The 15,578-nt window shown below is 37.0% G+C and overlaps 1 protein-coding gene across 2 annotated transcripts in view; it reads right to left on the bottom strand.

Moving 5' to 3' along the window:
- Positions 1-15,578, bottom strand: part of NCAM2 (neural cell adhesion molecule 2) — a 224,800-nt gene that overhangs the window by 35,156 nt on the left and 174,066 nt on the right. Inside the window, exons 13-16 of one of the 2 annotated variants that reach the window (XM_068144457.1) lie at positions 11,825-11,944; positions 10,279-10,400; positions 4,970-5,150; positions 565-671 (exon numbers count right to left, since the gene is read on the bottom strand). In XM_068144457.1, the coding sequence (XP_068000558.1) occupies positions 565-671; positions 4,970-5,150; positions 10,279-10,400; positions 11,825-11,944 (530 nt within the window). Of the gene's footprint in view, positions 1-564; positions 672-4,969; positions 5,151-10,278; positions 10,401-11,824; positions 11,945-15,578 lie in introns of those variants that run through there. The other variant, XM_068144456.1, reaches the window with a different exon arrangement.

The raw sequence follows: 15,578 nt of genomic DNA, 5'->3' as shown, positions 1-15,578 counted from the left end.
GACCTATTTTATGTGCTGATACATGGCTGGAGTTGAAATGTTTAAAACCCACTAGAAAGTACAGAACATCTATGTTAAGCATACAGTGCTAATTACATCACAGAGGAGCTACTATAATCCCAATTCTGAAGAGGATTAAAACAGAAACAAAACGTTCTTATGAAACTGATGGTGTACCTGGAAAGCCAGACAACTTACAAGGGTGAAATCTATGCACAGATTTCTTATAATCAAACTCTATTTGAGAAAAGAGAATCAAATCACATTGCACATATTCAATAAATCACATTCTTCCAGCCATGTGCAATAGAAGATCCAAGCATCATTTGTTGAATTTGTCATGGAACTTAACAGATTTCCAGAGAGCTACGTGAAGGATTTTGCATGCACAGACCGACCTAATTACACTCTTTAGGATTGTAGCTAGAAATGGAAAATTCAGAAGAGGTACAGAAAAGTACATTTATTTACTTTTTTATTTTTATACAGGCCTGTATTTATTTTCCTGTAAATATGAATTTAATATGAAAGGAAGAAAACATACTGCTTGCATTATTGACAGCATCAAAACATGCACCAGTAACTTATGACTGCAATGAAACAGAAAGCAGCAGCGTTCAGCTGCAGGGACTGGCCTCCATTTTCACCTCTAGTAGCTTCACAGCATCTGTCTGTGTGGATAGGAGTTGTTACAGAAATTTGAGTGTGAAAAAAGAAGTAAATTTGAGGAAAAAAGTGGGAAGTGATAAAACATGAAAAATAAAGTATAGAAAGGGGAAAAAAGTGACAGTGGGAAAGAAAAACAAGAGAAAATAGAATTAATCTTTTACATTGTGTCAATCATTTGAAAGACATTAATAGAAACATCAAAATATGATTAGAGTGTGGATAAAATGGTAACCATTGCTGTTTTCTGGACCAATATGGATAATAAAGCACTGAAAAGGTATAGCTTAGTAGCAGCAACATGTGCCTCTCCACAGAGGCTGAAGTGGTGAACTTTTTGGTCTAAACTTAAAACAATTTATTTAAGCAGCTGATTTAGACACTTCTTTACCAGCTGCATAGTACAAAGAGAACTTTTTTCTCTGCCCTGGTGAGAAAGAATAAATTGACCCAAAAAAATGGCTGCATTGTTGGCTACAGGGGCTGATGGAGTTTGGCTATTCCTAGTGACGCCTAGTCAGAAGGTTTGTTGTGGCTGTAGATGTTTAGTCTATGCTGTCCTAACACTGATAAAGAGCTAAGTGCAAAGATACACAGCCCTTTTGGGAATCACCTTTTTCTCACAGGACTAGAAGAAAATTGAGTCTAAAGAGAAACCAGAACCAACATTTTCTAAACTGTATGAAATTAGTACTTAAAATCTGTTAAAAACTTCACTCACAGGCAAGCACAACAGTGTTAGAGTTGCATCTGCCTGCAAGTAGTGACAACTCACATCCTTAGCAAGATTTTGGAGTATGTATATTTATGACTGTGCAATTTTTTCTTCAAAGCACGATTCTTAAATAAATGTTCCTATGTCTAGGTAAACAGTGAAATAGAAGGATAGAATTGCTGACTGTAAAATAAAATCACACAAAAAAGTAGTCAGTAAAATTATGTATACATAGATATACAGTAATGTGTACCTGTATACACACATACACATACATGAATATATTTATACATACATTTATATAAGGGAAAACATGTTAAGAAATTAGTTTGCTGAGTATTTCTCAAAGTCAGTGCAAAGTTCTATGGGTAAACCATTCAGACAATCAGGAAATCAAGAAACTTTTATTAAAAAGGTTATACATTCTGAGGAACTAATCACAAATTTGAGTGGCTCAGTGACTGGAGACTACAGTACAGATCCATAGTTGGAGGCTGATGAGGTCAGCCATGCAAACTTTTAACAGAGTATCTGTCTCATTGATACACCTCAGTGATGCCAGACAGCAATATGTAGCCCCAAGCTCTTTCCTAGGCCTTGGAAGATCATCAAACTGTGTTATTATAGAATCTGACTGCCAGGAGCTATAACCAGGAGCTGTTACTAGCTTACACTTCCCTAGCAAATAGAAGTTGTGGATTCAGTGCCCACAGGAGTTGTGTGTTCACTTGAGTTTTGGCATCCAGTCCCTGCCCTCAGGGATTACTACCTCTGTTTTATATCTTGAAAGCATAAGCATGCTCCTTCTGAAGTAGTCAAAACTGTGACAAGTTCCATTTCCCTGGTAAGCACCTATCAAAGGACAACAAATGTATCCTTGCCTCCCTCTCTCCAGTTCTCTGATTAATTGCATTAACTTGCACACATTTTCACCAGAATAGCATGCTAGGTATAGTTAACCATCATGATCCTTATGTGATCCCAAAATTCTCTTGGGATAAGTAATATTCGTGAGATTGAATACATAGGATCTACAGATATCTTGGTTTTCAATTACATTAAGAGCAAGACCGAAACGCTCAATTCATCTGAAGTGCCATGGATTTGGGCACATACTAATGAAAACCTTCACGAGTCTTAGAAGCTTTTAAAATAATTATATCAGGAAGGTAATCTCAGTCAATACAAACTTCTAATTGAGCACAGGATAACTGAAGCAGATTTAATTCACAAGTCTGTCTGATTTCATTCCTGTTGCCTATCTCCTTGTTTTGGACCTAGGTGTAGATATCTGGCAGCAAATACCTATGCCTCAGAGCAGAAAAAACATTGCATCATCTAGGCTGGCTGATATTAAAAGGAATTACTCTAAGTTAAACATTTTATACATGTTATCTGTCAAGCTTTAAAACAATAGATTCATACTTTTGCAACAATGTTCTATATATTATATTGCAGCAATAATATTATTTCATTTCAAAACAAGAACCCATACTGACTCATGAACATTAATGTTCCACTGATTCTAAGTGCCTTTTGACATAATTTAAATGTCGCCTACAGAATGTTCTTATGATGGGAATTTCACACTCTTTTCAGGCCTTGCAAAAACAGTTGTCAAGGAAACTAATTAGTTCTACAATCATAATTGCAATAATGATTCTTATAAAGAAGACCTGATGTTAAATAGTGTAACAGACTTCTTACAACTACTTAGAGGTTATGGGAGAACACTGAAAAGAAAAAGCCCTTAAAAAACTATAAAACAGTGTTCAGATAAAAATGTTCTATCTTCTGAAACTAAATTCATGAAGCTGCTTTATATTTGCAAGTCTGGAGACCACCCACATTTCCATTTACAGAGGGAAATCGTGTTTCTCTGTTACAGCAGCTGTAGCAATAAAATGGAATGCTTTAAATAATTCTAACAGCCTAAAGTTAGATTGCAGTGAAAAACACCATTTGAATTTCACCACTGACATTCACTACTGAAATTCATTGCTGAAATTCAAGTGTATAAACCAAGTATTTGCACTAGGTCTGGATCCGAACCTACTCATGAATTACAAATGCCACTCCATTCTATAAATAAAAGTGAGAATGGTTCTGATACCAATAAATTGCTATGGAATAATAAAAACAAATAAATGTTGCAGGGATCTTGAGATAACTTCCCTGAACAAAACATTGCAAGAAAACTTGTAATAGGTGGAGAAAAATCTAATCAGTTATTTCAAGTTTTCTGATGGCAGTCTATGATATGATCAAACTAATTACCATTTTACTAAGACCAATGCCCAGGCTGAAACACAGGTATTGATATGCTTTATATTTTAATATAGTCCACTCTATTAATTTAACAAGATTTGAATTTTATTGTAATACTTTAAGAGTTTAATATGCAGCATACAGAAAACACTCTGTTAGAGGATTTAGCACCTATTTTTAAAATGCTCACTAATCTAAGCTAATTTGGATTTTATTATTAAAGGTATCAGCTCATAATTAAACAGAAACGTTGGAAATGTCTTCATCATAACATTTGCTTTGTAAAAATTAAAATGACCCCCAATATATCAGATAGAATAGAATGGAATAGAATGGAATGGAATGGAATGGAATGGAATGGAATGGAATAGAATAGAATAGAATAGAATAGAATAGAATAGAATAGAATAGAATAGAATAGAATAGAATAGAATAGAATAGACCAGACCAGACCAGGTTGGAAGAGACCTTTGAGATCATCGCATCCAATCTATCATCCAACACCACCTAATCAACTAAACCATGCAACCAAGCATCCTATCAAGTCTCCCCTAAACACCTCCAATGATGGTGACTCCACCACCTCCCTATTTACTTGATATTTTACTCCACAATATCATATTTTAGGTTTGCTCTAAAGGAATGAAAATTGCATTTTTGCTCCAAAATATAACTCTACTTTGGAAAGCAGTAAGACTTGATAAATTACTTAATGAAACAAGCTCACTGTCAGTTACTATTCAATTTCCCTTAAAATAATTCCAAATCCTCCCTATTTTCACACTTACAAATATGAATCTTACTGTAGATTTCAAAGCTTCTAAATAGGTAGGTCCAATAGAGATCTGTATGCTCACCATGTTAGGGTGAATCAGTAGGATGGCACCTAAACAAGGTTATTTGAATTCTTAACCTCACCAGGTTAATAAATAAATACCTTTAATACATGTGAATCTTGAATCATGTGGAGAGATACAACTGAAAACAAGAATTAAAACAACTAAGTTGCTTACCACAAATAGGCAGTACAATTTTAAACATTATAGCAGGTGCATCTTAAATACTATTTTATAACTGTCAGCATCTTGGTTGAAGAGAAAATGGGTTTTTCTGTACTTAGAAATGGCTCCATTGCTAAGAGAAAAGATGAAAATAGGGCACCATTTAAGGGTTTTGAATTGAGTCTTTGCTGATAATAGAGTGTGTGGTCTCAGGCTCTGCCAGTTAAAGACTTCAGTTAGCTTACATTCAACACCACAAATCAGGGTACTACAAGTAGCAAACAATTCATGGAGTAAAAACGCTCTAAAGTTAACTTACCTGTAATAATGTTTGGCTTCGGTGGCATGCTGAATTCATACAATGTTGGCTCAGAATAACCCAGTCTGTTGGCAGCAGTGATTTGTACTTCGTAACCCATGGTCCATTGAAGGTGCTCTAAGATGATGTGGTCTCTACTACCCTGCACTTTTTTCTCTAGCCACTGGTCTTCTTTATCTTTCTGTAAAATGCAAACAGAAGTTTAAACTCTCAGAAACCCTTGTATTATTTGTCTAAACTAGGCATGATGCACAAAAAAATAGGGAGTTTTATTTACAGAGGTTATGGGCATGCAAATAATCTATTTTGGAGTTGTGAGTACTTGAGCTTTTTGTGATTTTGACCACTCCTAATAGTTTTTTCACAATGTTTACAGATTTTTGTGGGCAATTCTTTTTCACCTTTTGGCTTCACTTCCTCCTCTGCCCACATACTAATGCTGATCTTGAGGAATAGCAGGGTAATTATTTAAAAATGCTGCTAAGAATAAATTCTGTTAAAGGTTTATTCAGCATAAATGTTTCAATTACATTTTAATCACTATTCCTTAAAAGAAACCTGCCATGAAATGCAAACCTGAATTGTTCATGAATGCAAGCTGTGCGTTCAGACTGTTAGTTACATAATGAAAATACACACTAACTGTAGCAATATTTGGCACTAAAGCAAGCAACATTTTGCAAACCAGTTTGGATGCAATGACATAAACACCATTGAGAATGTATGCAGTCCTCACCCTGGTGAGAGTACACATGTAAATCATTAAGATGTTGTTCTAAAGAAAATCTGGGGTTTGCATAATTCAGATAATTATCTAAGACACCTATGCAAAAGGAACAAATGAGGACTTCCATGTCAGTCTTAATTCTGATAATTCTTTAATGTGGGCTTACCTTTGCAATCTGTCCTTTTAGTACCTCACACATGTAATTGTTCTTTATGCAAATAAGAATTACAAAATAACTAATAGGCAAAAGCATGAAATAATATATGCTGTTAAACACAAAAGCCATCTGGTTGAAAGGAGTGACAATAACAGCAATTAAGAATCCATGCAGTCCTGTTCTTACTATACACTGAGGTATAATGAAGTGATAAAACGATGGCTGAGAGCCAAATCCTGACCATCCAACCCATACAGCAACACAGACCCAGTCACTGGACACAGAATTTCTGGGGGGAAAACAAAAAAACCCAAAACAAACAAACAATAAAACTCCCACCCAAAGTAACCCCAACAACTTCAAATAAAGGGAAGCAGAACTTCTTGCTGTAGTCTACTGTGCATCTCATCAGCTTATATTTGGGCTCTTTGCTGAAGCATCTAGCTCTTGACTGATGCAAGTGTAGAAGAAAATAGGATCTGAACTGGACAGTTCAAGGCCTAATCATGCTCCTTATGCCTGATATATTGTCATTTTTTTTGGTGTTGTTTGTTGTTGCTGTTGTTTTGGTTTGTTTCTCTTCAGTCTTCAGAAAACGTGAGAGGCTAAACTCCCATATGTGCACTGCTACAGTAAAAAAATTGCTATCAAGGCTGAGCATGATGGTTTCTCATTACTGACTTCACCTTTGTGGTAGTTTCAGTGTTAAGCTTCATTTGCTTCTAACTGAGTTAGTCTGGCTAAAGTTAATGCTGGGGGAAACTTCAACCCACCACAATCTTTTATAGTCTTTCTTGTTTCTTCTGCACTGGCAGTGACACAATAGTCCTGGGGATTATTAAAATACAGTAAAACATCTTTTCAGGAGCAGGGTGAAAGTGCCTACTTGGTACAGCAGCAGACCAACACAAATATCAGAATGACAGTCACAGTGCAAATCATGAAAAAAAATACATACCCTGGAGCAAAAATAGTTTATTCATCATACAGTGAAACTGGTATTTTCTGTCAAAGTTATTTACCTATATCCTTGTGGGTAAATTCTGTTGCAACCACCTCACATTCTACTGAGTGAATCCACTTATATTACCACAACATCAAACTGCTTTTACAAAATATAGAATTAGATAGCCTGGAGAAGAGGAGGCTCAGGGGAGACTTTATTGCTGTCTCCAACTACCTGAAGGGAGGTTGTAGCCAGGTGGGGGCTGGTCTCTTCTACCAGGCAACCGGCACCAGAATAAAAGGACACAGTCTCAGGCTGCGCCAGGGGAAGTTTAGGCTGGATGTTAGGAAGAAGTTCTTCATAGAAAGAGTGATTGGCCATTGGAATGTGCTGCCCAGGGAGGTGGGGAGTCACCATCACTGGAGGTGTTCAGGAAGAGACTTGATGGGGTGTTTGGTGCCATGGTTTGGTTGATTAGATAGTGTTGGATGATAGGTTGGACATGATGATCTCAAAGGTCTGTTCCAACCTGGTTAATTCTATTCTATTGTATTCTACTCTAATTAATACAGATTGCAACATGCATATGCAGATACTCCTTAGTAATATTAGGAATAGCAATGATATGTGGACCCATATTTTAATAACTGTTTAAATTGGTGAGGTTTGAGAGGATATAGGGGGAAAACAAACAAGCAAACCAAACAAAAAAACCCAACCAAAACACAAACCATTTAGATTCCAAAGTATATCAACATGGCAGAAAATACAAGACCCATACATGGTCTTGCTGTGTGTACATACAAGTATGTGCATACACTGGGAAATTCCAAAGAGGTTCAGGATCACAGAAGGAGAAAAAATACACTGAATTAGAAGATAAAGATTCATCATAATATGGTTCCCGAAGGTGGAAAAGACAGCAGTGCAAACAGATATACAGCTACACTTTGTAAACAAAACAAACAAACTACAACAACAAAATCCAAGCAAACAAACCAAAAAACCTTAAACCAAAATACAACACAACCAACTGTAGAATTCTAGCTGATGAATGAACTTCAGTTCTGGAAGGAAAACTGTATAAATTTCTTTATGAGGCTGCTCTTCTGCAGTTGTTTCACTGTTTGGTCAGGTGAATAAAAATGAAAGACTTGAAATGTAACAAGATACCTGCATGCCATGCCAGAGAAGTGATAGTCTATATTTAGCTGAAAGTGAAGCCAAATTGGGTGGATTGAGATAAATGAGTTCAAGGACAGCAATATGTTTTAAGGAGTCACAAACACAATTTAGGAGAAGAAAGAATAAAGAAAGTATCTGGAAAGTAAGTTATTTTCTCTTAAAGATAAGCAGATGAAGTCTGTGTGAATACACTCTGCTTTTGGCATCTAAAACCAACCAAACAAGACCAAACCCCTGCATTTCCTATGCATTTTCAAGCATGCTTTACCAAGCAGACTAATAATGTGTCTATATTTATGTTACTATTAGTGCAGAAACAGGAAGACAGGGAAGAAAAAAACAGAATCTGATAGTTAAATTTCCGTTTGTGCTGACTCTTTCTGCTCTTAAGAAGCAGAAGATTTACAAAAGAACAATTCATACCATATTAGACTGCTTTATTAATACTTAACATTTATAGAAAGTTCTACATACTACATAGTTCTCTAAAACAAATGGAAGAAACCTCTAAATCACAAACTGTGGCTTAATTTGAGGAGTTAGTATGGTATCTTCAATAATGATTTGTTATTGGCAGTTGTATCACTAATATCTACAAACGAATGCACATTGCCAGAAACTGCAATCAGATCTACAATCTCAGAGATTAAAAAGTTCTTTCATCTGCATTTTGTTCTGTGCAGAAACACTCCTTTACAGTAGGTCACTGATGCTGTGAGAATAAACCAAAAAATCAGTTTCTTCCATTACAATTAAGGGTTAGATTTCCACTGTCTTCTTCCCACTCTAAGTCTTTGGTTGACACATTCAGTCAAAAATCTGTCACAATGCAACAGATTAAGGATGCACAGGAACAATATTAAAAAATAATAATAATTCTTAATTAGCTATATATTTGCTTTAAATACAAGTATCAGCCATATGTAGTTCTGAAGTATCTAAGACCTAGGTTGGTAAGGGAATTGAGTAAACCCTGAAACCTGGGGGAAAAAAAAGTAAACAAAAAGTAAACAAAGCAGTGTGAAACTCCAGTCTACTGTGACTTGGCTGCTTCTCAAAATTGAGGTCACATCTGACAAAAATGGAAATAAAGCCAATCCACTGCTTAGACATCTAGCCATTTACTAGTCTAGAAAATAACATCTCTCTCTTTAATAATCATCTTACAATGTATCCATGATCATATTCTCCTGGAACTCATAAAAAGTGAGAAAAAGTTATTAATTCCCTTCAGTCCTTTCTTGTATTCTCCATTCTCCCTAACTTATTGCACTGAAAGCTTGTCTCAGGCTTGTTATTATGGTGGTTCTTGTAATAAAAAAAAGGACAGGAGATGCCACACTATCTTGAAAGCTGTCAGGAAAAAGTATCAAGAAATCCTCATGGAAGACAATCTGATAGTGTAAAGCAGTGACTTCACAAGAACCCATTACATTAAGATGGTTCTTTGTAGGTCTAGATAACACAGGACAAATACTGAGCAAAGAACAAAATGACTGCTAAGGTATATACTGTTAAAATGCATGGAAAGTCCAAGCATCTGTCAGATAAAGTGGAACTCCAAGATGCAAATATATTTAACTATTTCATGGTAGGTATCTCAGAGTGGGAGTATGTGAGAAATGATCTCTCTTTAAATTATTCATATTTACAGAAGTTTGCTCTAGAAGCTATTGTAAAGGAACAAAAAAAACCCACAGTCTTCCACCAACATAGTCAAACAAGAGTGAAGCATATATCCCATCAATCAAATACTTGTCCTTGCCAGTGATGTTTCTTCCAACTGAAACTCATGGAAGTCCTCACAAATTGTCCATTATTTGAGCTGAGCCTCAGAATATATGAAAACAGAAAATATGAAATGTGGACAGATAATTCATCTTATTCAAAATTCATATGGAGCACTGGAATGCAGTGGAATCCATCAATAAAGATGCATTTATAACAGGTTAATAATTTGCTGATCAAACAACCCTTAATTATGTAAGTTTGATGCCTGATAATTTACTGCGCTTTTGAGAGCTGAAGACATTTACCATGTAATAAACAGAGAATGCAGTTTTCTTAGAATGAACTTGCAGATATACCTGTAAGAAGGGCAGGGTGGGTTTCTTCTTTTTTATTTGTTTTATAATCTGGCATTAAAGCAGCTAGTAAAAAAAATACTATACGATATTGTCTTGCAGTATGCAAAATATTTTGCATCAGTTCCAATTATTTCAACAGTCTTCCTTACATAAAAAGCAGATATTATTAAGAAAAACACATATACTTTGATTAGATGAAATACTTACACTTCTGTATTTGACAATATATTCCAAAATCGGGGCACCTCCGTCATCCTGTTTAGTTATGCTGAGCTTGAAACTTTTTCCACTTCCTGGCTGTCCATGAATTGAAGGAGGGCTTGGCTCCCCTAAAAAACAAAGGGGAAAAACAGCAGATAATAGCTCAGCAGTAGGATAAGTCTTAAACTGGGAAGTCTACATAAGATAAGCCTACATAAGATTAGTCCATCTGGGAACTTGCCCAGAATACTGTTAATTAAAATCTTTAAAATTCACGCGATTCCTCCAAGCACAGAACACCCTTATTAACGGTGTTAAATAGTTTGCTTAAAGTATGTTCTGGTGTAAATTAATTGTAGTGTTCACATGCAATGTCTATTATAAAGTTTAAAATCATAGTATATCATAGTATCATAGTATATCATAGTATCATTCAGGGTTGGAAGGGACCACAAGGATCATCTAGTTCCAACCCCCCTGCCATGGGCAGGGACACCCCACACTAGACCAGGCTGGCCAGAGCCTCGTCCAGCCTGCTCTTAAACACCTCCAGGGACGGGGCCTCGACCACCTCCCTGGACAACCCATTCCAGGGCTTCACCACTCTCATGATGAAGAACCTCCTCCTCACATCTAGCCTGAATCTCCCCACCTCCAGCTTCATTCCATTCCCCCTAGTCCTATCACTACCTGAGATCCTGATCATGTGTTGTCATACTGAAGTCTTACCTTCAAATTATCTGTGAATTTGCATTCACCCAGAAACAGATCCATTAGAAATGTTGCAATGCTTGTGTTTATCTCTTATCAAAGTCAAGATAAACCTCAATACAGAATTTTCCTAGCTTTCTATCAGATAACATAATTTTTAGCATTTTCTAATCACTTTTCCATTAGGAATAATATTCTATATGAATAACAATAAACTCTTTGTTCCATCAATATATTGAGAACACAGACATGCATTAATCAAAAGAAATTTGAAAGTTGCCAAGTTACTGGTTTGGGATGGAAGAAACGCATCAATACATAGATAATAAAAGAACACAAGTATTTTTTATTTGTAGTTCCATGATGCCTCTGTTTTATTCCACTGGGGCCAGTATTCTTAATTATACTGAGAAATCACTGCAACATTTCTGGCAGCCCATTTTACACAAGACATTTCTCTAGAAAGGGCCAATTCATTTCTCACAGATCTCTCTAATACCCTGAGAGTAAACAAGAAAAAGGGTTAATCTTGTATCATTGTTTGTGCTTTTGGATATAAACCAATGATGTCTCTAAGTCTGGAAAATACAGACAATGGAATAAATTCTCCACTTTAAGTTCACACATGCTACTTGGTGATGGTGAAGGGGGACTAAGAGGAACAAAACATGAGAAACAATGTAAAGACTGATGCTATGCACTGGGAAGTAGCATACAATTAAAAAAAAACCCCAAATCTTATTACCCACAGTGAATCATATTTCACATTTTTAGCTCATAGGAAGCTCACATATTCTAATAATAATTAACATTTTCATTTAATAGTATAAATATTACTCACGGACAGGTAAGGTCTGAAAGATCTCAATTTTGCTATACTCTCCTTGACCTTTTCCATTTACAGCAGCTACTTTGATTTCATATGTGGTATTTGGTTCCAAATTGCTGAGAACAACCATTGCTAAAAGAAAAAGATGAAAGAAAAAAATACAGGGGAAAAAAATGATGAAATAAAAATGTTGTTAAAAACTTCAGGCAATTTCACTATTTGTTTGGTTCACTTCCAACTTGCAAGTCACAGATTTTCTAATACTCTAGTGGTTCCAAACTTAAATTTTCTTGTAAAGTGCCAGTAATCCCCTTCTGCTTTGTTGTATAAAATCATTGTTGGGACTGAGTAAGTTATGCTTCTGAGGGAATTTAATGTCAGTATTACAAAAGTCATAGGCAGCAGTTAAGGACTTTGATGAGGCTTGGTACTTTATATTCAGATTGTAAGCACAGGAGACATGAACCTTACAATATTTTTGCTGAAAATGGGCATGTTCAAGCCACCTTCATACCATTCATAACTTGCCATTCCACCCCCATGGAAAGCAGTATCAACCATCCTTGAACTACACTCCTCAATGCAGCTACATGCACATTAGTGGTGAATTACTGGTCCTAGGCTCTCTGCAAGTTTATTGATGTACTCAAGACTAACATTAAAGATGGATATGATCAAAGGAAGAGTTCTGAGTTATCAACAAAGGATCTGAAAGTGAATTAGGTAGGTTTGCAGATATTTAAGAGGAGATATCAAATTGCAATAATCAAAAAAAAGTGATTTGAGAAGCAAAAGGGCTTGAACTCAGAACACTTCTAGAAATCATGACTGAATTTCCCTGGCAGCAATCTTTCACACAGCCTATTTTTATGATTCTACCTGGAGATGCCCTCAGAAGAAAAACAATAGAGAGAAAATCTTGCCAGAAAAAACAGTAGAATTGCTGCTCTAATGTACAGCAAGTCTAGAAACAAAATCCAAGAAAATAATGTTGGATTTCAGGATCCCTTGTGAGAGTGCAGTATTGCATATTACTCCATGGAATTGTACATAATACATAGTAGTATGTATTACTAATACTGGTATTAGTTACCAGACTATGCACCTGGAAACTGATCCATACAAAGTTCTTGTATGCTTCTTTACAAGAAAGACTCGTTTTATTGCCTCTACAGCAATTGTCACCTTGCTGTTTGCCAGCTGTGTGATAAGTTTTCCAGGTATCATATTCATAGTAGGGAATGGGTATAAATTGAATGGATGTTACTGAAAGTACTGATGTACTTCTTGCACCCAGAAAAGCAGGGTCTTACTATTATTGTAAAGGAGGATATAGAAATGTTATGCCTTGTAAAAAAAGGCAGTAGTCTCTGTCTCTAAGGAGTCCAGAGTTTTTCCTTATATAGGAGTGTTTTAACAGTTGCTTTAGGCTGATTTTCAAGTCATACATTTAATGAAAGAATAATTACTTCTGTCAGTGCTCTCATTCTTTTGAGTCCAGATTCATTAAAATTTCTATTTCTTTAGTTTCTGCAGTAGACAGAGATCACATTACATGTGGCCCTAAAGGGATTTAATGAATTTTGGGAAAACAGTAATTTCTGCATTTGTCATTGAAACATGGCAACTGTTTACTTGTAAACAGAATAGAACTGTGTATCTTCAGCACATTTGCAAGATTTAAAAGCACCAAGCTATAAAGTACAACCATGTAATGGAAAAATAAAGTACCATCATGAGAATAGGAATAGAATTTGGGGAAAGGAAGGATTATTATATATGACATTCAGTCATGGTAAGACGAAATTCAAAACATAAACCAAGCAGTATCAGTGTTTCATTTAGAATAAACATTTAGAATAAACCAAACCAGGTTGGAAGAGACCTTCAAGATCATCGTGTCCAACCCATCAACCAATCCAACCCACCCAAACAGCTAACCCATGGCACCAAGCACCCCATCAAGTCTCCTCCTGAACACCTCCAATGGTGGTGACTCCACCACCTCCTTGGGCAGCCCATTCTAATGGGCAGTCACTGCTTCTGTATAGAAATTCTTCCTAAGATCCAACCTAAACCTCCCCTGGCGCAGCCTGAGACTGTGTCCTCTTGTTCTGGTACTGGCTGCCTGGGAGAAGAGACCAACCTCTGCCTGTCTACAACCTCCCTTCAGGTAGTTGTAGAGAGTGATAAGGTCACCCCTGAGTCTCCTCCTCTCCAGGCTAAGCAATCCCAGCTCCCTCAGTCTTTCCTCATAGGGCTTGTGTTCCAAACCCCTCACAGACTTCGCTGCCCTTCTCTGGACTCATTCCAGCAAGTCAACATCCTTCCTAAACTGGGGGGCTCAGAACTGGACACAGTACTCGACGTGCGGCCTAACCAGTGCAGTGTACAGGGGCAGAATGACCTCCCTGCTCCTGCTGGCCACACTGCTCCTGATGCAGGCCAGGATGCCATTGGCCCTCTTGGCTGCCTGGGCACACTGCAGGCTCATGTTCATCCTACCATCAACCAGTACCCCCAGGTCCCTCTCTGCCTGGCTGCTCTCCAGCCACTCTGACCCCAGCCTGTAGCACTGCATGGGGTTGTTGTGGCCAATGTGCAGAACCCGGCACTTGGATCTCATGCCGTTGGACTCTGCCCATCTGTCCAGCCTCACTTGCCTTTCAGCCGTGCTTACTTTCCAAGGCTGAATAATTTAACTGAAAATAAACTTTAGGACATACTAAAAATTAGTGTTACTGTAAATGTTTTTAAAAATTAAATAATGTAAAAGCATGATTATGAGTCTACATTAAATAAAACATGTGCTTACATCAAACCTAAGGATGTGATTGTACAAACACTTAGGTGGCTTCTGGGGCCTATGTAAATAGCATTACATAGTATTTAAAGAACAGCATTTACTTTAGAATCCCCTGCATAGTACTATATGTCTAGATACAATGACTTACAAAGACACTCATAGAATCACCCAACTAAATCTGATAGCAAAAACTGGAGCCACTTGGTATCTGTGATGGTATGATGTGGATGTGTTCTGTACATAGGCAGAAAATTGTTACAATATCCTCCTTGAAAACAAAGAAAAGAACAGTTCTTCATCAGAGTACTTTAAATATTCCAGCTGTAAATGAATACTTAGGGTAATTAGCTAGGATTAAGGATCTGTCTCACAAACTTTGAACATATGAATGAGAAAAAAATTGGTGTAATGTATATTATATGAATCACAGAATCACACACAATTATTGAGGCTGGAATAGACCTCTGAGATCATCAAGTCCAACCTATGACCCAACACCACCACACTGACTAGATCCTGTCACTAATTGCCACATCCAATCTTTCCTTAAACACCTCCAGACACAGCAAATCTATCACCTCCCTGGGTAGTCCATTCCAGTGTCTAATTACCCTTTCCATGAAGAAGTGCTTCCTAACATCCAAACTAAACCTCCTGGGGTGCAGCTTCAGGCCATGCTCTCTCATCTTGTCACAAGTTGCCTGGGAGAAGAGCCTGAACCCCACCTTCCTACAACTTCCCTTCAAGTAGTTGTAGAGATAAGGTCCCCCCTGAGTCTCCTCTTCTCCAGGCTAAACAACCTCAGCTCCCTCAGCCTCTCCTCATAAGACTTTCCCTCCAGTTCCTTCACCAGTCTTGTCACTGTCCTCTGGACTTGCACCAGCATCTCACTATCTTTCTTGAAGTGAGTGACCTAGAACTGAACACAGTAATCGCGTTGAGGCCTCACCAGTGCCGAGT

The sequence above is a fragment of the Melanerpes formicivorus genome, unplaced genomic scaffold (assembly GCF_026170545.1).
Source record: "Melanerpes formicivorus ecotype bairdi unplaced genomic scaffold, bMelFor1.0.p_v2 SCAF_11, whole genome shotgun sequence".
NCBI classification, from domain to species: domain Eukaryota; kingdom Metazoa; phylum Chordata; class Aves; order Piciformes; family Picidae; genus Melanerpes; species Melanerpes formicivorus.
This window is presented reverse-complemented; position numbering and strand designations above follow the sequence as displayed.